The sequence below is a fragment of the Trichechus manatus genome, unplaced genomic scaffold (assembly GCF_000243295.1).
Source record: "Trichechus manatus latirostris isolate Lorelei unplaced genomic scaffold, TriManLat1.0 scaffold00025, whole genome shotgun sequence".
Taxonomy (NCBI): Eukaryota; Metazoa; Chordata; class Mammalia; order Sirenia; family Trichechidae; genus Trichechus; species Trichechus manatus.
In genome coordinates this window covers 5,898,991-5,920,469 of record NW_004443961.1, presented here as the reverse complement: position 1 = coordinate 5,920,469, position 21,479 = coordinate 5,898,991, and the positions used below count along the sequence as shown (strand labels likewise).

At 43.5% G+C, this 21,479-nt stretch overlaps 2 protein-coding genes across 3 annotated transcripts in view; both read right to left on the bottom strand.

Annotated features, from left to right (window-relative positions):
- Window positions 1–14,592, bottom strand: part of UHRF2 (ubiquitin like with PHD and ring finger domains 2) — a 90,891-nt gene extending 76,299 nt beyond the window's left edge. The window contains exons 1-2 of one of the 2 annotated variants that reach the window (XM_004373487.2): window positions 14,095–14,592; window positions 1,425–1,658 (exon numbers count right to left, since the gene is read on the bottom strand). In XM_004373487.2, coding sequence (XP_004373544.1) covers window positions 1,425–1,658; window positions 14,095–14,247 — 387 coding nt within the window. In that variant the 5' untranslated portion in view covers window positions 14,248–14,592. The remainder of the gene's footprint in view (window positions 1–1,424; window positions 1,659–14,094) is intronic. The other variant, XM_023728604.1, reaches the window with a different exon arrangement.
- Window positions 14,593–14,947: 355 nt separating this feature from the next.
- The window catches only part of TPD52L3 (TPD52 like 3), a 45,316-nt gene continuing 38,784 nt past the window's right edge, over window positions 14,948–21,479 (bottom strand). The window contains exon 3 of the mRNA XM_004373543.1: window positions 14,948–15,271. Coding sequence (XP_004373600.1) covers window positions 14,948–15,271 — 324 coding nt within the window. The remainder of the gene's footprint in view (window positions 15,272–21,479) is intronic.

Below are 21,479 nucleotides of genomic sequence, written 5' to 3'. Positions count from 1 at the left end.
TCAATTATTTCTACAAAATGTATTAGAACAGAGTTTGAAAAATTTGCTGGATACAGAGGTCAATAAATAAATCAATTGCATTTCCACATATTAGCAAACAAATTGCAATTTTAAGAGATAACCATTTATAACACCCAAAAACCAAAACCAAACCCGTCGAGTCGATTTTGACGCATAGCAGCCCTATAGGACAGAGTACAATCGCCCCATAGGGTTTCCAAGGAGCGGCTGGTGGACATGAACTGCCAACCTTCTGGTTAGCAGCTGAACTCTTAACCACTGCATCACCAGGGCCACCATTTATAATAGCATCAAAAAACAAAGGTCCTAGAAATAAATCGAACAAGGTAGGTAAAGAGAAAAGTTCAAAGCTAACTGAAAGACGGCAAAGATCTAAATTAATGGAGAAATCCATCACGTTCATGAATTAAAAGACTCAACATTGTAAAGATGTCAGTTCTCCAAGCTGATCTATAGATGCAATCCCCATCAAAATCCCAGATTATTTATTTGTAAAGCTTTAACAAGCTAAATCTGAAATTTTTATATAAAGGTGTTAAAAGCCAAAAAACCAAGACACTCTTGAAGAGAAACAAAATTTGGGAGATGGGAGAAGGGAGATATCAAATAGCCCATAAGGCTACAGGACTTAAACAGTACGGGCAAGGGATAGACAAATGGACCAATGGAACAAAACAGAAAGCAGTTTGGCAGTATCCAGAGTGAACCACCAATACTTCTAGTCCTAGATAGAAAACCTTAAAAAATTCCTGAACATGTGCACCAGGATACACACACAAGAAGGTTCAAAACAGCACTGCTTAAAGGAGTTGAAAGCTGGCGACAGCTCAAATAGCTATTAATCAGGGATAAGATAAATATTTTGAAGTATGTTAATAAAATGGAATACTTTAATAGTGAAAAGGAATAAAACACAGCTATATGCATTAGAAAATCTCTCAAAGTTGTGGAAAAAAGTACAATTCCATTATATAAAATTCAAATACAGGCAAAACTAACCAACATATTGTTTAGAGACTCGTACGTAAGTAGTAAAACTAAAGAAAAACAAGACAATGATCATAAATGTCAGAATAAGTAGTTTACCTCTTAGGGAGAGAGAGGGAGGTGTGATCTGGTAGGGGCACACAGGAGGCTTTAAAAAGGTACTGGCATCATTCTAACTTCTTAACCTTGGTGGAATTACACAGGTGTTTGCTTTATTATTTTTCTTTAAATTGTACATATACATTTTATACATTTATCTACATATATTCCACAGAAAATTTTTAAAGACTACATTTAAAAGTTAAAACATTAGCAGCCCAATGTTTACTTTCAAATGTCAATCGATATTTATTCACAACATCCTGAAGAGAACAGACAACTGTATTCTCACAAGAAGTTGGAAGAAGACAACATACCTTATATAGTCCAAAGCCAGGATCAATAAGAAATGCGTGAGTCGCTGTAGACGGCTGACTAGAAGGTCCCACCCTTGGGGTTTTCTTTACTTTAGGCGGACTATTAGAACAGGGTTTGACCTGTGCATCAGTCTGTTTAGATGTGCTAGGAAGATCGGGGTCCACGCGAACCAGGAGCTGAATTATATCATTCAGTCCAACATCATAGTCAAATAAAGTGTATCCATTTTCCAACTAGAAAAAAAAGATAGAAAAAGATACTGAAATGCTTCTCTCTCAAACTGTCATGCTTCTACATGTTTAATTTTCAAATGCTCTACCCAAACTATTAAAATTCACAGCACTGCAATTTAGTGGCAATGGAAACTATTCCTATTAGTTTATAGCCTCTGATGTCAGCATCTTCTCTGGACCCCCAAAAATTTTTAAGAACCACTCTGTATGAGCTGTAGGAACACTTCTAGCCACTAAAACCAAAAATGTACCACTGTTGCTCTGACCTCATCACCTAGGCAGAAAACCATTATAAACTGGATTTAATTTCTCACCAAGTTTTATCTTAATGAACAGCACCTGCACCCACTGAAATAAAGAATAGATGACTTTTCAAAGTGAGCTGTCTTACGACCTTGTGTTCCATAAAAGACACTAAGTCAACCATTTTATCTTTCTGAAGCATTGTTGGTAATTAATTTTTTTTTTTTAAATCAAGCAGGTGTTCATCGCAGCACTATTCACAATAGCCAAAAGGTGGAAACAACCTAAATGCCCATCAACAGATGAACAGATAAACAAAATGTGGTACACACACGCAATGGAATACTACTCTGCCAGTAGGAGAAATGACGTCTTGATATATGCTACAGAATGGGTGGGGCTTGAAGACATTATATTGAGTGAAATAAGCCAATCACAAAAGGACAACTACTGTATGACTTCACTTATATTAAAAGACAAGAAAAGGTACATGTACAGGGAACAAGGTTTATTAGTGGTTACCTGGGGTGGGAGGGAAAGGGGGTTAACAGTGATGGGAAAATTGCACTGATTAGTGGTAGAGTTGTACAGTCAATTAGTGTGATTGCTGTCAATAAGTTGTATACCTGTAAAAAGCTGAATTGGCAAAAGTTATACGACAGATATATTTACAACAATGACCAAAAAACAAAACAATTAGCCACTGAGGGTGCTTATGTACAAACAAAACCTCGCAGGATTTGGTTACTTGGTTTGGAGCTTTAGGGTCATGGGATATCCCAGTTAACTGGCCTAATAACATGTTTTGTGCTTCTCCTAGTTCGCTGCATAGGGCCTGGGGTCTTAAAAGCTTCCAAGTGGCCATCCAAGGCACAATTGGTCTCTATTCACCTGAAGCAACAGTGGATAAAGGAGAGTCAGGAATGGGAGGAAGATATGGAATGTATGGCTAACTGCCTCCATGAACAACTGACTTCTTTGCCATAAGACCAGAAGAACTGGATGGTGCCTGGCTACCCTGACTGAACATTTTGATCACAGATTCCATAGAAGAATCCTGATCAAAAGGGGGAAAATGGAGAACAGAATTTCAAATTCTCATGGACTCTAGACTTCTGGTGTCATGGAGGGTAGATGAAGCCCTGAAACTACCGTCCTGAGATAATCTTTAAACCTTAAACCAAAAATATCCCCTGAAGTTACCTTAAAACTAAACAATAGTTTAGCTTAACTAGTAAAAAAGGTCGCCTTGAGCATCAGATCTTTTAAGAACTATCTATATGGGATCAAACTGACAACAGCAACTCAAAAGATTAGATAGGAATCCTAGGGGGCAGTGAGTTTATGTTAATAAGGGAAGAACAACTCAGAAAAGGAGGGTGAGAATGGTTGCACAACTTGAAGAATGTGATCAGTGTCACTAAATGGCACATGTAGAAACTGCTGAATTGTACGTTTTTGCTGTATATATTTCAAACAACAACAAAATAAATAAAATTCAGAAGGAAAAAAAAATTTGTGTGACAACCAAAACGGAATTAATAAGAATGCTGACATATTGTGAAAAATGTAATCAGTCACTGAATAATTCGTGTAGAAATTGTTAAATAGGAACCTCAATCGCTGTGCAAACTCTCACCAAAAACACAATAAAACATTATTTTAAAAAAAATCAAGCAGGAATAATTTTAATTCTTACTCATGCTATTCCACTTGCCTAAAGTTCTCTAATTTGATCCATCTGTAAAGATTATCAAATTATATCATTAAGTCTTCCAGGATGAACAGCAAATAAATTATCTTGCAACTAACCCATATTTTGGCAAGGTTTCCATTTTCTTTCTTCATAAAATTCAGTTGGTCATTTCACCATGATACAGTGAAATAATAAGAAAATTAAATTCCTTGAAAATGAGAACTACCACTTCCCTAGAAATACGACCAATTTAAACATTGCTCATTTTTCCCTCTTTGTATGTCGTATCTGTCACACCCACAACTCTCAAACACAGTAAGATCACATTTGAGAAGTTAACCAAAGGGGAAGAATAAAATTCTGTCCCTGAATTAGATACTTATTAATGTACTGCAACAGTAACTTTCATTCAAATGGTCCAAAAACACACCTAGCACATACAATCCTGCACATTACAAGTATTCACATTTGTTAACAAACAGAACAAGAGATAGGCCTGTAAAGAATTCATAAATAAATTTCCCAGTGGAAGAATTCAGTTAGGTATTATGTCACAGGTTCAACAGGCTTGTTCCAAACAAGCCTAAGAAGTCTCCCAAGTCACTAAGCAGATAAGCACAAATACCAAAAAAAAAAAAAAAAAAAAAAAAAAAAAAAACCAAAACACCACACAAACTTGTTGCTGCCGAGTTGATTCCAACTCACAGTGACCCTACTACTTACTTTAATTAAAAAACAAAACAAAAAACTACCACTAATAATGAACTCCTGAAAATTCTTAGAAAAAAACAAGCTCAAGGAACGAAAAACTACGCAGTATACCCTCAATCTGACATTCTCTGACAGCCAAAAAGGAAGATCATACCGAATCATGGAACAGCTGAAAAAGCACACCTTGATGAAACATACAACTGTTGAACATTATGACAATTATTAAAAAATTGGAACTGTTCAAAGTAGAAAATAAAAATAAACTCTATAACAGCATAAAACCTGCAAATTAACTGGTAGGGCATTCCCAAAAAGAAAGGTAATGGTTAAGGTGGTGAAATAACTGGAAATTTAAAGTGTTTCCATAAACATTTTTCCAATGAAGTTTGAGGCACAAGATCAGAGGGACCATGGGGTTATTTCTATACTCAATGGACACCTCTGACTACAGTTTCCACCAAGTGACCAGTCAGGAGTAAATGTGAGCTGCTGCAAGCAGTACTCTTTCTAAGCTTGGCTTGATAGGGAAAGCAACATCTAAACTCGGAGTGGAAGGCTCTAAGCCTATCAAGGCACTATGATAAAAGTTACACCCATATTAACATGTAACCACTTTTCCTCCAATTCTTGCTATGTGTCTTAGTTATCTAGGGCTAACAGAAATACCTCAAGTGGGTGGCTTTAACAAACAGAAATTTATTTTTTCACAGTCAGGAGGCTAGAAGTCCAAATTCAGGGTGCCGGCTCTAAGGGAAGGCTTTCTCTCTCTGTCAACTCTGGAGGAAGGTCCTTGTCTCTTCTGCTCCTGGGCAATCTTCACATGGCTCAGCATCTCTCTCCCTCCATCTCTGCTTGCTCCCTTCCTTGCTTAACCTCTTTTATATCCCAAAAGGGACTGACTTAAAACACACTCTACACTAATACTGCCTCACTAACAAAGAAAACTCATTCTCGATGGGATTATAACCACAGATATGTTGTTGTTGTTAGGTGCCCTATGCACAGAAGAATGAAGCAGTGCCCGGTCCTGCGCCATCCTCACAATCACTGTTATGCCTGAGACCATTACTGCAGTCACTGCGTCAATCCATCTCGTTGAGGGTCTTCCTCTTTTTCGCTGACCCTCTAATTTACCAAGCATGATGTCCTTCTCCAGGGACTGATCCCTCTTGATAACATGTCCAAAGTATGTGAGATGAAGTCTCGCCATCCTCGCTTCTAAGGAGCAGCATTCTAGCTGAACTTCTTCCAAGACAGAGATTTGTTCATTCTTCTGTCAGTCCATGGTATATTAACTATTCTTTGCCAACACTATAATTCAAAAGTGTCAATTCTTCTTCGGTCTTCCTTATTCACTGCCCAGCTTTTGCATGCATATGAGGCGACTGAAACCACCACGGCTTGGGTCAGACGCACCTTAGTCCTTAGAGTGACATCTTTGCTTTTTAACACTCCCAAGAGGTCTTTTGCAGCAGATTTGCCCAGTGCAATTCATCATTTGACCACAGGTATAGGGGTTAGGATTTACAACCCATATTTTGCGGGGGACACACAATTCAAACCACAACACTATGATAGCCACTTTTTTACCCAGATTATTCAATCCTTTCCTTCCCTATTAGAAGGTACCCTCCAGTCTTCCTAAAACAAGTGATCATCATCCATTGAACAGCAGGTTCCACACAGATAGGCCACTGTGAAGAGTTCTGAAAGTATCTGCTTCTTGAAAAGTACGAAAGTTTTCCCAAACTTAATAAAATTGTGGAATCAAAGTTATCCCTATATCATATTTACGCTGAGTGGGAAGAAAGGGATGGGGTCGTTTAGAAATTACAAACACTGATGAGTTTCAAGCATGTAACTATAACCCATCAGTGAGTCACAGCAGTGAGCTGCCAATCCTAAAAGATGGGGATGCAGGATTTACAACACTGGAGAGGCAGGAATGATCCTAGGATTTTTTGTTTGTTTGGCCACTGTACCCCTGCATTTTCACTGGGTTGAAGGAAAAAGTTCCAGGTAACAGGAAGTGTATGAGTTTCCTAGGGCTGCCTTAACAAAGTACCACAAACTTGTTGGCTTAAAACAACAGAAATCCATTGTCACAGTTCTAAAGGCTAGAAGGCCAAAATCAAGGTATTAGCAGGCCCATGCTCCCTCCCTCTGAAGCTTCTAGGGAAGAATCCTTCTTTGCCTCTTTCCTAGCTTCTAGTGGTTGTCAGCAATTCTTGGCATTCCTTGCCTTGTAGATGCACCATTCCAATTTCTGCCTCCATCTTCATATGTCGTCGCCCTTGTGTGTGTCAGTGTCTGTCTTAACATGGCCTTCTTAAAAGGACATCAGTCATTGGATTTGGGGCCCATCCTAATCCAGTATGACCTAATCTTAACTAATTACATCTACAAAAATCTTATTCATAAATAAGGTCATATTCTGAGGTCCCAGGTGGATATGAATATTGGGAGGGACACTGCTCATACCAATGGGAGTCCCTGAGTAGTGCAAATGGTTAACGTGCTTGGCTACTAACCCAAAGGTTGGAGGTTCAACCCCAACCAGAGGCACCTCAGAAAAAACGCCTGGCAATCTACTTCTGAAAAAAATCAGTCACTGAAAACCCTAAGGAGCACAATTCTACTCTGAAACACACTGGGTCACCATTAGTTGGAATCAACTCTAGGGCAAGTGGTTATTCATCCCAAAACAGGAAGAACTGCAACAGTGATACAAGGGAAAACTGGGAAGAAAATATCCAGCGGCAGTAGCTAAGAAGGCAGTTCCCAAGAGGCTACTGACAAGGGATGTAGGGGAAGGCCTAAGTTACTAACTTTCATGTATCTTTCACATTGCCACATACACTCTTTCAAAGAGACAAATACTTTTATTTTGTGCTCCATGTGAAAATGAAGAGTCTCCGGGCAAAGAGCAACTAGTCAGTTTTTCTTTAGCTCTACCTCTGTAATCTATTCCAGGACTTCCCCATAGCAGCAGGAGAGAAAGAATGAGGGAAAGTGGAGAGGGAAGCCTTCCCAAGTAGGAATCTTTCAAAAGATTTTGTTTAGAGATCCACCAACATAACTCTTCCTTAAAAAGATCCATCCCCAGGGTGTCTCAAACTCATCCTCCCAGATAATTATGTCCAAATGAGGTTACCCTACTCTAACCAGAACTTAGAGCCCTGAAGCCAGCTTTTAATTGCCCTTAAAAAGCCGACACGTACCATTTAAAAGACTAAACACCCTAGCAAACTATATTCTTCAATGATATTCTGCTATCTCCAGAATATCTAATCCCGAACAAACTTTAAATACATGATAATCTAGTGACTAAAAGAACTTCCTGTAACGGTCCTTGAAATTCCCAAATCCTTGCAATAGCAATTAGAATCAGAGTAGAAATTCTGCTGAAATGTTAACACAAGCTTGCACACGAGTGACAAGCTCTACGGAGGTCATAAAATGAAAATTAGTTTGTTTTTCCAAAATTGAAACCAAAACAAGGAATTCCACAATTCCTGCCCAGCATTTTTAAACGTGAAAGAGCCAAGAACTTTAGATTTGGATTTCCTTCTTACAAACAAGATAAAGTCAGCAATCAAAATACAGGACCATGTGGCACTAACATAACAGAAATTTTCCACAAAGGGATTTTATATTTATACTATCATTCCTGCATCTCTAAAGAACTTGCATGTTTTGAGTTGGCAGGGAATGGTACCTGGATTTAACTTTGCCCCAAATCAATCACTCTTGCTTTATTCTTCGGTATGCTTTACCATACTTCCCGTTTACTATCTTCCTTCTCTAAATCTAAAGTATACTATCCTTGAGAATAAATAATTCCTACATTCAAGACCATGATAAATTATCTTTCCTTGCAGCTTTAGTCTCTCCCAATCCTGGTTTCTTGCTCTCCCCCAGCATAAACATGCTGAAAGTCACTCTATCCTAAACAATCTTCTTTTCTCCCTGAAGTTTGAAGACGAAACGACCACAGCTGCTTTTACTTTACCATCTACTCCTTACACTCCAAAAACCAATCTGATTTACACATATTCCCACTCTTTGCAAAACTATGTTCTAAACATACGACAAAAACTTTCCAGCCTGAATCTCAGGGCCTTCCTTCTGTCCTCAGTCTTGCGGTGCAATGAATTACTTAGTATGGCCCTTTTTAGCTATGGTCTTTGTGACTCACACACGATTAAGAAGGGACTATGCAAATAAGGTATATGGAAGCTGTGATGGTTGGGGTTATGTGTCAACTTGGCTAGGCCTGGATTCCCAGTATTGTAGGACTGTCCTCCATTTTATGTACTGTAAATCCTAACCTCTACGTGTTAATGAGGCAGGATTGGTGTGGGGTGTATCGAGTCAAAGCCTTGCAGGAGGGCATGACTCAAGTCCCACCCTTACTCAAGTCACACCCTTCCCTGAGGTATGGCCTGCATCCAAGGTATATATGTGGGTGCTCTGATGGGGCTCTCTCCCTGCATCTGGATCCTTTATCTGGTCTGCTACCGTCTGACCTCCAGTTCTTGGGACGTGAGCCAGAGGCCTGCCGTCTGACCTGCCAATTCTGGGATTCACTGGCTTCTGCAGCCCTGTGGGCCAGCGGTCTCTCGTCTGACCGGATTCTACAGCTTCTGCAGCCTTGTGGGCTAGCAGCCTGTGGCCTGACCTGCCGGTTTGGGTTCGTCAGCCTGGTGGCCATATCAGTCAGAAGCCTACGCCTGATGCACGGATTTCGGACTTGCCAGCCTCCACAACCACATGAGCCACTTTCTTGATATGGTTCGTGAGTCGTTGCAGCAAATTACCCAACCCAAAGACAGGAGAGAGAGTAACGAAGGGAGTGGGAGTAGTTGATGTTAGAGATGATGGAGTGGTACAGCAATTTGGAAACGTTGGACATTTGGGACATGTTTAACCTCCACCTCACAGGAATCAGCTTTGTGCTGATTCTTCACTCCCTCTTTTGGAAAAGCTCCTTACTTTTTTTCTTCCATCCTAACAAACTCACTGGTTTTCCCGCCTTTCTGACCACTCCCTTTCCTCCAGTCTCACAACTACGGTTACGTAATCCAGTTTGGTTTTGTTTTTAATCATGTTTTAGGTGAAGGTTTACAGAGCAAATTAATTTCTCATTACACAATTAATACACATACTGTTTTCTGACATTGGCTGCAAACCCCACGTGTCAATACTCTCCCATTCTCAATTCTGGGTTCCCCATTTCCATTTGTCCAGCTTTCCTGGCCCCTCCTGCCTTCTCATCCTTACCCCTGGGCCGGCGTGCCCCTTTAGTCTTGTATACATGGTTGAGCGACGTGTATTCCTGTTTGTTTTACGGGCCTGTCTAATCTTTGGCTGAAGCATGAACTTTAGGAGTGACTTCAGTACTCAGTTAAAAAGGGTGTCCAGGGGCCATACTCTCCGGGTTTCTCCAGTCCGTCAGACCAGTAAATCTGGTCTTTTCTTGTGAGTTTGAATTTTGTTCTACATTTTTCTCCCGCTCTGTCCGGGACCCTCTATTATGATCCCTGTCAGAACAATCAGTGCCGGTAGCTAGGCACCATCTAGTTGTGCTGGACTCAGTCTATGAGAGGCTGTGGTAGTTATGGTCCGTTAGTCTTTTGGACTAATCTTTCCCTTGTGTCTTTGATTTTCTTCATTCTCCCTTGCTCTGGACACAGTGGGGCCAGCAGATGTATCTTAGATGGCCACTCACAAGCTTTTAAGATCCCAGGTGCTACTCACCAGAGTAGGATGTAGAACACTTTTCTTACAAAATATGTTATGCCATCTGAGCTAGATGTCCCCCGAGATCTTGGTCCCCAGCCCTCACTCAGCCCAGTAACTTGATCCCCACGGGAGTTCGGATATGTCTGTAAATCCTTTGACTCTGCCTTGGTCAAGCTGTGCTGGCTTCCCCAGTATTGTGTACTATCCTTACCATTCACCAAAGTTACCACCTATCTATTGTCTAGTTAGTGTTTTTCCCTCTCTACCCCCTCCTCTGACGTAACCATCAAATATTGTTTCTTTCTGTGGGTAAATCTTTTCATGAGTTTTTATAATAGTGGTCTCAAACAACATTTGTCCTTTATATAACCCAGTTTTAACCTACCTGACTTCCCTTCTCAAATCCCAGATGAGTTCTCAAAATCTTTGTCTCTAGCCCTCTACAATCCAGAATCTGGCTATTCCAAAAGTAACACACACAAACATACACTCCACATTTTAAGCGGCACATTTTTCTCCAAAAAGCCTTATGTTCCCCATTTGTTAGTACCTCACCATTTTCCTTCTAGTCATATACAGTAGAAACCTGCAACATGTCACTACTCTCCATGTGTCTACCATACCATGCGACATGTTCTGAAGGCTGTTAGAACAGTTAACACCTCAAGAATACAGGCCAATCTTAATTTACAAGAGAATAAGACTCCTAAATCAGAGCCTAGTTTTAAAATGTTTATTGCTACCTGTCTATCCTGTGTTCTTCTCTTTCCAAAATAATAATGCACACCAAACACAGAGAAGTTAAGACTAATAGGTAAAATGAGTCAACAGAAACTGTCCAAACCTATACAGAACAAGCAGCCCCTGGTATTACAATCATGTCAGAAAAATATCTTTAAATAAAACGTAACCACTGATATAAGCAATGCTCTCTAAAACGTATGCACTAAACATTGTGGACTTAGGCATTATGTGAATTTTTCCTAGTAAGTGACTCCTGTAATATTTTGTTTTAATTAAATGAGGCATTACTAGGTTTATGGATAAAGCGTTCTTTCTTGTTCAAAACTTAAGAAAAAGCGGAATTAAATGCCATATCTTTATGGGGGGTGGGAATTAAATTCATAGATGACCATCCAAGGGCTGATTTCCTTTCAAGGAAGGAAACTTAATAAAAATTCCCTCCCACTTGCTGCTCTCCATTTTGACCCTCAAGAGGGGTGAATGCAATGCTTCTCAAATTTAATTTCCATATAGATCACCTGGGGACCTTGTTAAAATGCAGATTCTGCTTCAGCAGGTCTAGTATGGGGCTCCCAGGTGAAGCTAATGCTGCTGGTCCTGCTGATCCAGGACCACTTTGAATAGTAAGAAACTAGTTTTCTGACTAACCTTCAACATTCACTTTTAAACTCTGATGTTCATCAAAATCTCCCAAAGGGTTTTATTAAACCCAAGTACTTGCAATTCTGGGGTGAGCTGAGCATCTGTAATAAATATCCACAAGTGATTCTGATACACACCAAGGGTTAAAAGCAGCAGACTTAACACACAAGGAGTGGGAGGGGGGAAGGGTGCCACTTACAGTGTAGTCACTGTACATTTGTTTCTTTATGACATTTCCCACTATGTGGCAGTAAAGCACCCCTCGAGGAAGGGGTACCTTTTTCTAAAGAGCATGATGGCGTTTTAGAGGACAGAGGCAGTTCAGCGATGCCAATCTTGCTACCTGCACACCCCTCTGTCCATGGACTGTGGAACTCCAAAGACGGAAGAATGGAGCTGATAATCACTGCCATGGCCACTCATCAGATCAGAAAGGAAGAGAACGCAGCTGGCAGCAGTGTCCGCCGTCTGTGTCCCCAAGTCAATGCTGGTACCAAAGGTCCCTTCCTCATTCCTATTGGTTTATCCCCGGGCCGAAGAAATAAATCGAACTAGTGAGTTATCGACTGTTCTGCAGGAGAAGTACAAAAGGCTGTTTTCTTCAACAGTTTTTCCCAGAATCTGGAACCAGCTGTTGGTTTACAGAAGTCTACTTTGTTGCCCTGAATTTAACCCAAGGACTACCTTTTCCTGAAGACAGCCAGAAGCATACTTTATTTTAGCATATTTGAGAATTAGACTTTAGGCATGTTGTCCAGAAATACATCCTCATATTTCATTTCTATCTCTGGTGCTGAGGTCACCAAAAGCATCCTAGGAATTAACGTACTATGGTCTCTAGCTAGAAAGTAAGCATTCAGAAGAAGACTTGGTCATATGATTTTCACCTTTTATCAAAAAGAGAAAAAAAGATATTGGCCACTTAAAGCACAGCAATACACAGGTACCTCGTATTCCATACAAAGAGCCCTGGTGGTGTAAATGGTTAAGTGCTTGGCTGCTAACTGAAAGGTTGGCAGTTTGAACCCACTGGAACCCAATCAGAGGCTCAGCAGGAGGAAGACCTGGCGATCTGCTTCCGAACATAAAGACTAAAACCAAAAAAACCAAACTCGTTGCCGTTGAGGCAATTCCAACCCATTCTGACCCTCTATGACAAAGAAGAACTGCCCCATAGGGTTTCCAAGGAGCAGTGAGTGGATTGGAACTGCCAACCATTTGGTTAGGAGCCAAACACTTAACCACTGCATCACCAGGGCTCCTCCAGCCAAGAAAACCCTACAGGGCAGTTCCATCTGTCACATGGTGTCACTAGGAGTCGAAACAAACTCCATGACACCTAATAACATAATAAGTAATCGTATTTAATACATCTACAATTATTTCAAAAGCAAAGTTTACAACTAAATTGGACACCTGTTTTTACAAGTCATGAACACTAAGGAACCAATATAAAATAGCCTGTAAGCACAAATCAAAGCTGCTGTAACTTATTTTTAAAACAAAACAAATTAAAAACAAAAACAAAACCCAGCAGGTTCCCTCGTTTCCTAGAGTGTATTTTGTTACTCTGAAATTTATGGGCAGTTTTCGAAGGGTAAGCCTGTGAAGGGGAGAAAAATATTCCTTTCAAATCCTTTGTGGCTGCAGGAAAAGGGCTACTTCTACCAAATCAAAGACGGTTATATTTATCTCAAACCACCAGAACTGGTGCCAATCTGTGGTTTATCAACTGGAGGATGCCAATTTTTTTTTCAATAGGTTAACGTAAGAAAAAAAAGAAACACACAAAGACAAAGACAAGGAACAGTCATCTAGGTACACATCTTTGGAGATTTGTTGGATAGGAAAAACTTTAACTCGTCCAGACTATGACCATACCATACAACTACCAGAGATGCCCAAAGACACTCTCACGGCCAAAAACACTTTCAGCTTTCAAGTCTGTACCGCTGGCTATGCCCCAGTTGCTATGTTAAAAGCCTGGGTGAGGGGAATATTAGAACGTGAGAGATAAAAAGGGCCAAAGTCTTTTATACTCCCTTCCATTCCAAGAATAAAAGCCCCGGCCCCAGGTTACATCTACAGCTCCTTCAGCCCAGGTCTCTAACCTCCCCGAAGACAAATTCCAATTCCTGGAAAGGCGGTGAGGGACGAGGGCCAGAAGTTCTGCAAACCCTTCGCATCTTGAGCGTGCAAACCCCTTCCACAGTGAGCAGGCTGCTGCGCCGCATGGAAGCAATGCCGAACTTTCCCCTCCTATCTGGTAGCGGGGGCGCGCGGAGGAGCCCCGACATCGGTGCGGGCCGTTAGCGGGGTCAGCGCGGCCAGTGGCCGAAGGGCTGACCTCCCACCCGCGCTGTGGCATGGCCACCAGGGTTCGCTGCCCTCCGCGCCGTCCAGGGACCTGGGCCCGCCGAGCGCGGGAAGCGAAGAACTGGGAAACCAGGCGCTCCGGCGGGCTTAGGTGCCCCGCTGGGGAGAAACGGCGGGGTCTCCACGTTCCGGACGCCCCCGCCGCCACGCGCCGGGCGCACCTGCAGTCGGGGCCCGCGGGGGTGGCCGGGCCCCGCACCCTCGCCTCGCCGGCTGCCCACCGAGGAGGCCCCCGGCGCGCCCCGCAGCCCCGCCCGGATTCCCGAGGGCGCGCCTCACCTGCTTGCCCCGGTAAAAGAGGCGCTGGCACTCGGGCCGCACGTCGAACAGCGCCCACACCCGCTCGCGCAGCTCCTCGATGGTGGCTTTACGGGACACGTCCTCGATGGTGCGCGTCTGGGAGCCGTCGATGGTGCGCACCTGGATCCACATCGTGGCGCCGGCAGAGGGGCCGGCCGGCCCCCCTTTGTCTCCCCCTCGGCTTGGGACGCCGCGCCCCGAACGGCCCGCGCCGCTGCCCCGGTGCCCGCGGCGAGCGCGCGCGGGCTAGGAGGACGGACCAGACGCCGGGCCCGACAGGCGGCAGCGGCGGCTTCAAGACCGCGCGCCCGCCCAGCCAAGCTAAGGAGGAAGGAAAACCGAAACCAGTCAGAGGAGCTGCGGCTGCCGCAACCCCCGCTTCACAAATAGGAAGGAGCCATGTCTGCGCCGCGCGGAGTGTTTACTTATAGAGCTGGAGCTTCCACATGGAGGTCACGGCGCCAACCCTGATCTCGCGAGATCCGCACCGGGCCCCGCCTTAAAGAGGAAGCGGCCGAGGAGAAGGTTACGGACCTGAGGGAACGAAAATGGGCGGGGCGGAGGGGCGGAGCTGCCGAGAGCCGTTACTCGTCTTCCCGCCCGCAGTTGGGTCCGGCACGCACCCTGTGGCCCCCGGGCTTCGGGCGGTTACACAGCCTCCCACGTGGGTTGCCCTTTTAGGTCGTGGTGTCAGAATCGAGGGGACGAGTGACTCCACAGGCCTAACGGACCCGGTTCTCTGCTCTCCGAAAACACACCCCAAATGAGAAACCCTGAGGTGCAACTTGTGTGATCGTGACAAGGGGGCGCGTGCTGGCGCGGCCTACGTTTCTCAGAAAGCGCAGAGTGAAGTGAGCGCGGTGCACGCGGCCTGGCGGGGTCGGCCGCGCGAAAAAGGGCCCACGGCCTCTTCCGCGTCGCGAACGCGTCCCCGAGTGACCCTGAGCGTGAAAATCCGCTCCCTGGATTTGCCCGCGGCGGGCGGAGGTGGCGGCCCCAGGCTCACAGGCCGCGGGGCCTGCAGAGGTCGTCCTCCCGGGCCGCCGCGCTCCCGCTCGCGCCTCTGGCCGTGGAGACAGCGGTGCCGCCGCCCCAGAGCTGCGCCCCGACCGGACGTTCCCGTTTGTGGGCCTTCCGTAGTCGTGGCGCCTTTGGCCTAAGGGGTTGCGGGCTCATGGGAAGTACTGTTTCAAAAGATGCACAACCCCCCACAGAGATGGAGGAACTATAAATTAGGGATCGTATTCTCAGAAATAGATACAACGGAGCACTACCTAATAGTCGGTTTATTTGAAGTGGAAATACGGCTTCATAAGAAGGGACAGAACGTATAAAAGAAAAATAAACCAACTGTGACTTTGTCACAAATGGTAACTTGAATATTCACACCAGTGCTAATTATAGCCATAAAGGTGGTGGGGCATTTTCATAATAAACAATTAAGATATTACAAGCACTAAGGTCCCTGGAAGGAACGCTGGTGGCGCGATGGTTAGGCTGCTAACCGAAAGATGGGCGGTTCGAACCCTCCCAGCAGCTCTACGGCAGAAAGACCCGGCATCTGCTCCTGTAAAGATTACAGCCTAGAAAATCCTAATGGACAGTTCTACTCTGTCACATGGGGTCACCGTGAGTCGAAATAGACTCAATGGCACCTAACAACAAGGTCCCTAGTTGCCGAAAACGGTTTGCATTGCTGGTAACCAAAAGATGGGCAGCTGGAACCCACCTAGCAGCACCGCGGAAGACACAGGCCTGATCATCTGTTCCATAAAGATAAACAGCCAAGAAAACCCTGTGAAGCAGCCGTACTCTGTAACACATGGGGTCTCTAAAGTCACAAACCAAAAATAAAGTCAACAATAAAATATAACCAGCACAGATTAGGCCAGCAGTATTTTAAAAAGACGTGGCCCAACACCTGAGGAATAGCATACACATATTTCAGATCTCTGCCCTTGCTGAAAATTTCACATTCACCTGGAACCTTTAAGTGTAATTCATCTTGTCTGATCCTGATTTGAGTAAAGTAAATATTAAGTATTCATTACATATGTAAATGATAGGATAGGTAAAGCTCGATTATGACCTGCCCTAATAAGGTATAGCTATTGTGGAGGCATATTAATAAATTTAAATTTTAAATAAAAGTAGTTTCTGCCCACAAAGAATTTATAATCTAGTTGAGATAAGGTTTGGAAAAATGAAACTATTAAAGAAAAATTTAGTACTGAACAGTTTGACATTGATTAAAACAGCAATTAGAGATAAGAGAAGGAGGACTAGAATGATCTAGAAGCTTAAGGGTAGAGATAAAACTTGACCTGAGTTAGACGGTATACTGTAGTGGGAGGCAGCATTTAAATGTTCAGTTTATGGATTGAGACGGACCTCAACTGTAACCTCAGTTTTGCTGCTTACTTAAAATGTGATCTTGGACAGCAAGTTTCCTCTATGTGAATGGTGGTTATAATACCTAATGTGTGTAAAGTGCTTAGCATAGTGCCTCTCCTTAGTAGTACACAATAAATTATTTTAGTGCTATTACTATAAAGAGAATTTAGGTAAGCAGAGATTGCCTGAAGAGGAGAGCGCGCTTAGGCAAAGACAGAAAGCAGGGCCAAGTATACGTTTTCACAGGTCAGAAAAGATTGCATATCAGGGAAAGGTGGACTAAATAGAGAAGAGCAGAAGGTGAAGGTTAGCATTCAAATCAGTAGATTTTGTGGGCCCCAGGGAGGAAAAAAGGGTTTTTAAGGAATGCAATGATGTGATTAAATATGTATTTAGAAAGACAGCAGAAGGATTGTAAAAGGATGCCTTCAGGAAAAACAAAGGGACAGGGAGGAGGGGGAGAGATTGTTGCTAGAAAGCCTAGTGAAGGGGTGATGGTGTCAGTTTTGGTGAAATTAGTGGCAGTGGATAAGAGAGGACAGGATGGATTCCAGAGTCTTGGAGAAGATCGAACCTGTAAAACTCGCATGATGTGTGGATGGGAGGGAAGAAGAAAATGGAATGTTGAAAATAATTCCCAAGTTTCCAGCTTGGGAGACTTAAGTGGATGGCTTGGGTAGGTGGTGGTGCTCTTAATGGAACTAGAAGAAGTAACTGGTTGGGAAAACACAGCGAGTTCCCTTTGAGCTGTGTTGCATTTAAAATGCATCCAAAATATACCTAGATGCAGACGTCTGTCGGCTGGAAATTAAAGTCTGCAGTTTTGAAGGGAAGTGAGAAAGTTCTGAGAGAGGAACTAGTCAAGACCTTCTATCCTCAACTCCCATGCGGGGATTTACCCTCCTAATGTGAATTTTACCCTTGGAAAAAAAACGCCACTGCCAAAATTGTGTAGCTACTGAGACTGTACAGCAGAGGAGGTGGAGAAAGTGGTGGTTCAGTGGTAGAATTCTTGCCCTCTATGCCAGAGCCCTGGTGGCGCAGTGGTTAAACGTTTGGCTGCTAACCATAAGGTCAGTGGTTGGAATTTATCATCTGCTCTGTGGGAGAAAGATGGGACAGTCTGCTTCTGTAAAGATTACAGCGTTGGAAACCCTATGGGGAAGTTCTACTCTGTCCCAAAGGGTCACTATGAGTAGGCATCAACTCCACGGCAACAGATTTTATGTGGGAGAACCGGGTTTCATTTGCGCAGCTACCACCCTTCTGTCAGTGGGTTGCTATGATGCTGAACTGGTTTCAGCAGAGCTTGCAGACTAAGACAGACTATGAAGAAAGGCCTGGTGATTTACTTCTAAAAATCAGCCAATGAAAACCCTATGTATTGGGGCTTGGGGTCACTAAGTACTGGGGGTTGACTCAACAGCAGGTAACAACAATATCTGAGACTGTATACTACTGTGTTAACCTAGCCAATATAGATCTCAAAGGATTGGCAAGACAGTGGTTAGAGATGTGAGACCTAGAAATGATAGGCTGCTTGTCTTGTGCAGACCAAAGGAATGACATCTAGAAACATAAGCTTGTGTGTACAGTGAGATACTTAGAATATAAATAATTGCAGATAGTGAATCTATATGTATCAGTATACATCCTTCCTGTGGTTCTCTATGCGCTACATATTGTAACTAAGGTTTTCTCTCTTTCCCCTACAATACTATTGTTGTCTGCTTAGGAATCCTCTAATCCTAGTTGTGAAAACAAGATAGAAGTTTTCCAACAAAAACCACAGAATTAGGCAATTATGACAAAGCATGCCTTATTACCAGATGTGTAGCTGAAACATCTTGGATGTGAACAGGGAAAGAGAAGAGGAATTATTTACATGGATGCAAAGCAAATACCAAAGTTTACACCATCAGTCATTGATCCAATATTCAAGTCAAAAGAAGTAAAACAGAATGGGAAAAGACTGTCCAGTATCTTTGAAATTAAATGTTCTCAATTCTTGGAGCAACTTGGTATGCAGTTCCCGTGGCCACAGGAAGCCCCCCTGATCCTGTCTGTCCCCTTTACACACCTATGAGAAAGGACTTTGGAGGGAGGGAGGAGTAACGGCAGCTGAGCTGCTAAATGAAGACCCCTGCTCCATCCTGCCAATAAAATACTTCTTCATAAGTAAATATCCTAGATTCTTTTTATCACACCTGAAAATGTCTCCAGTTTTTTCAGCTAACATCCCAAAGTCAAGACGTTATAAAAACACAAACAAATTTCAGTCTGCTCCCTAAAGCTATGATGACCACCTTTTTATTTACACCTCTGTGCTGGAGATCTTCCCTATGCTCCTCCAGGGACACTTACAGGCTTGCTGCCCTAGAGATCAAGGGTAGACAGTACATCATCTAGGTGGTACCCTAGGCTTCTGGCTGAGTTTGGCCCATGAGAAGGGAACACAGAACGAGAGACTACGGGATGTGAAGAGAACTAGGTTGGGATATATATATATCCCCCTGGCTTTCTCCGTGAAATGTCAACTCAGGCTGTCTGTTACCTTCAGCCGGTCACTACCCCTCTGAAACTGGCCTGCTCTGCATGACACCCTCTTCCATGTTCTGGTTAAACTTCTCCCTCCCCTCGTTGCTTTGGGCTTAGAAGTTGTAGCAGCTTTACTGTAACTAGTTGTAGCAGCTTTACTGTAACAAGTTCTATTCCTTTGGTTCCCTATCTCTTGCCCTACACCTTCATAATTTGTCTTTCTGGGGGAAAAATGGAGCCCTGGTGGTACAGTGATTAAAGCACTTGGATGCTAATCAAAAGGTTGGCAGTTCAAACCCGCCAGCCACTCTGCAGGAGAAAGATGCAGCAGTCTGCTTCTGAAAAGAGTCAAAAAAAAAAAAAAAAAATCCAAGTCCGTTGCCATTGAGTCAACTCTGACTCATAGCAACCCTATAGGACAGAGTAGAACTGCCCCATAGGGTTTCCAAGAAGCACCTGGTGGATTTGAACTGCCAACCTTTTCGTTAGCAGCCAAACTCTTAACCACTATGCCACCAGGGTTTCAGCCTTGGAAACCCTGTGGGGCAGTTTTGCTCTGTTCTGTAGGGTTGCCATGAGTTGCAATTGACTCAACAGCAGTGGCTTTTTTGGGTTTGGTGAAAAAAAAGCATTAAATTATCGTAACTAGAGGTTTTCTGTTATCATCTGTAACGCTATCTTAGATAGAACTACATATCATAGGAAACAAATTAGAATTTCCACTGACTAAAAAGCACATTATATTGTGGCTTCATATTACTTAAACTTGCCATATTTTTTTTTAATAGAATAGCAGATTTTTACTGTGGAAAACTACTTTAGAGATCATTCTGGTCTTTCTCTTTAACAAATGAGGAAGTGCTCTGACCAAGAACATGTAACCAGTGAGCGACTGTGTTAAAGCTTGAATCTCTGCTGTCCTTCCTCTTTTACCTTTTTACCCTTTAGCTAATTATCCCTCTTTTGTTTCTCTGAAGGCAGCCTCCTCCCCTTTCACTTTGTCCCTCCTGTAGTGAGTGCCCCGGGTTCTTTGGAATACGTGATGACTCAGGTGGGAGCGGGGACCTGGGATTCTCACTAAAGACCTGCTAATTTATCCCTGTTTTCAGCTCCATGTCTTGTGAGATTGGTACTTCCTATTGCTGAGCCTTTCTGGGAGTCTTTGGATCAATTCAGCATGGATTTTCCCCACAGAAAGCAGTTAGGTTCAACTTCGTAATGATGGGGTCAACTTAGGGTTCAACTTCCAATTAGGCTGTCACAACTTAGCAACTAAATCAAACCTGTTGCCGTTGAGTCAATTCCAACTCATAGTGACCCTACAGAGTAGAAGTGCCCCGTAGGGTTTCCCAGAAGAGGTTGGTGGATTCCAACTGCTGACCTTTTGGTTAGTATCCAAGCTCTTAACCACTATGCCACCAGGGCTCCAATGGTAGTCCACTCTAGCTTTTTTCCAATTCTTCAGAAAAGTGTACTACCCTTTCTGCAGCCTTGTGTTGGTGGTGGTGTGGGGGCCGGTGGGAGGGAATTAAGGAACAAGGCAGTAAACAGGCGAGCAGTCTTACCAGCCTCACCTCTCCCCTGAGGCCAATGCAACTGGAACCATGTGGTATAGAGGGAGGATGGACCACCAGTTGCCTTCAAGATGACTCTTATCATGCTGATCTCATGTGTTCCAGAGTAGAATTGTGGTCCATAGGGTTTTCAATGGGTGATTTTTCAGAAGGAGATTGCCAGGCCTCTCTTCTGAGGCTCCTCTCGGTAGACCTTCTTCTGAGGCCTCTTCTGGCTCCTTTTGGCTACCAGCCAAGCATGTTAACCACTTGTACCAGCCAGGGACCCTGGGGAGAAGGTGGTGATCTAGAATTCACAATGCCACCAGCAGTGAAGTGAACTGAACCCCACACAGAAGTGGGTTAGGAGCTATGTGACAACAAAGTGCTGCTGCATGGACAGATGCAGGAGGGGACAGGAGACCAATCCCTGAAGGTGAGGCAGGGTGCAAACAGTGGTGGAGTGTGAGCAGACATCCTGCTTACAGCATGAGAGACTGGAGGGACATGTGAATGAGAAGACAGGAAAGAATGAGACCCACTGGATTGTTTTTCATGAGTTGAAAATACCTCAAGTGTGTAATTTTAAAGAGTCAAAATGCATTTGCATTTAGCTTCCTGAGACCATGAGATTGTGAGGACAAATTGAAGCAAGATACACATACAGAGGTTCCGGCAAAATGGCTCTCTAGGCAGAAGCACCACGCCGTCCCTCCACAGCAAAGATCTGAAAAACTAAGCCAAACAGAGAATACAACAATCCTGAAACCCTAAAACATCAAATGAAGACATAAAGAACTTAGCCAAGCACCAAATGGAGTGAGAAAACTGACAGAGAACAGAGAGCGAGGAGAGATTCATGCAGAGGTCCCCTACCAG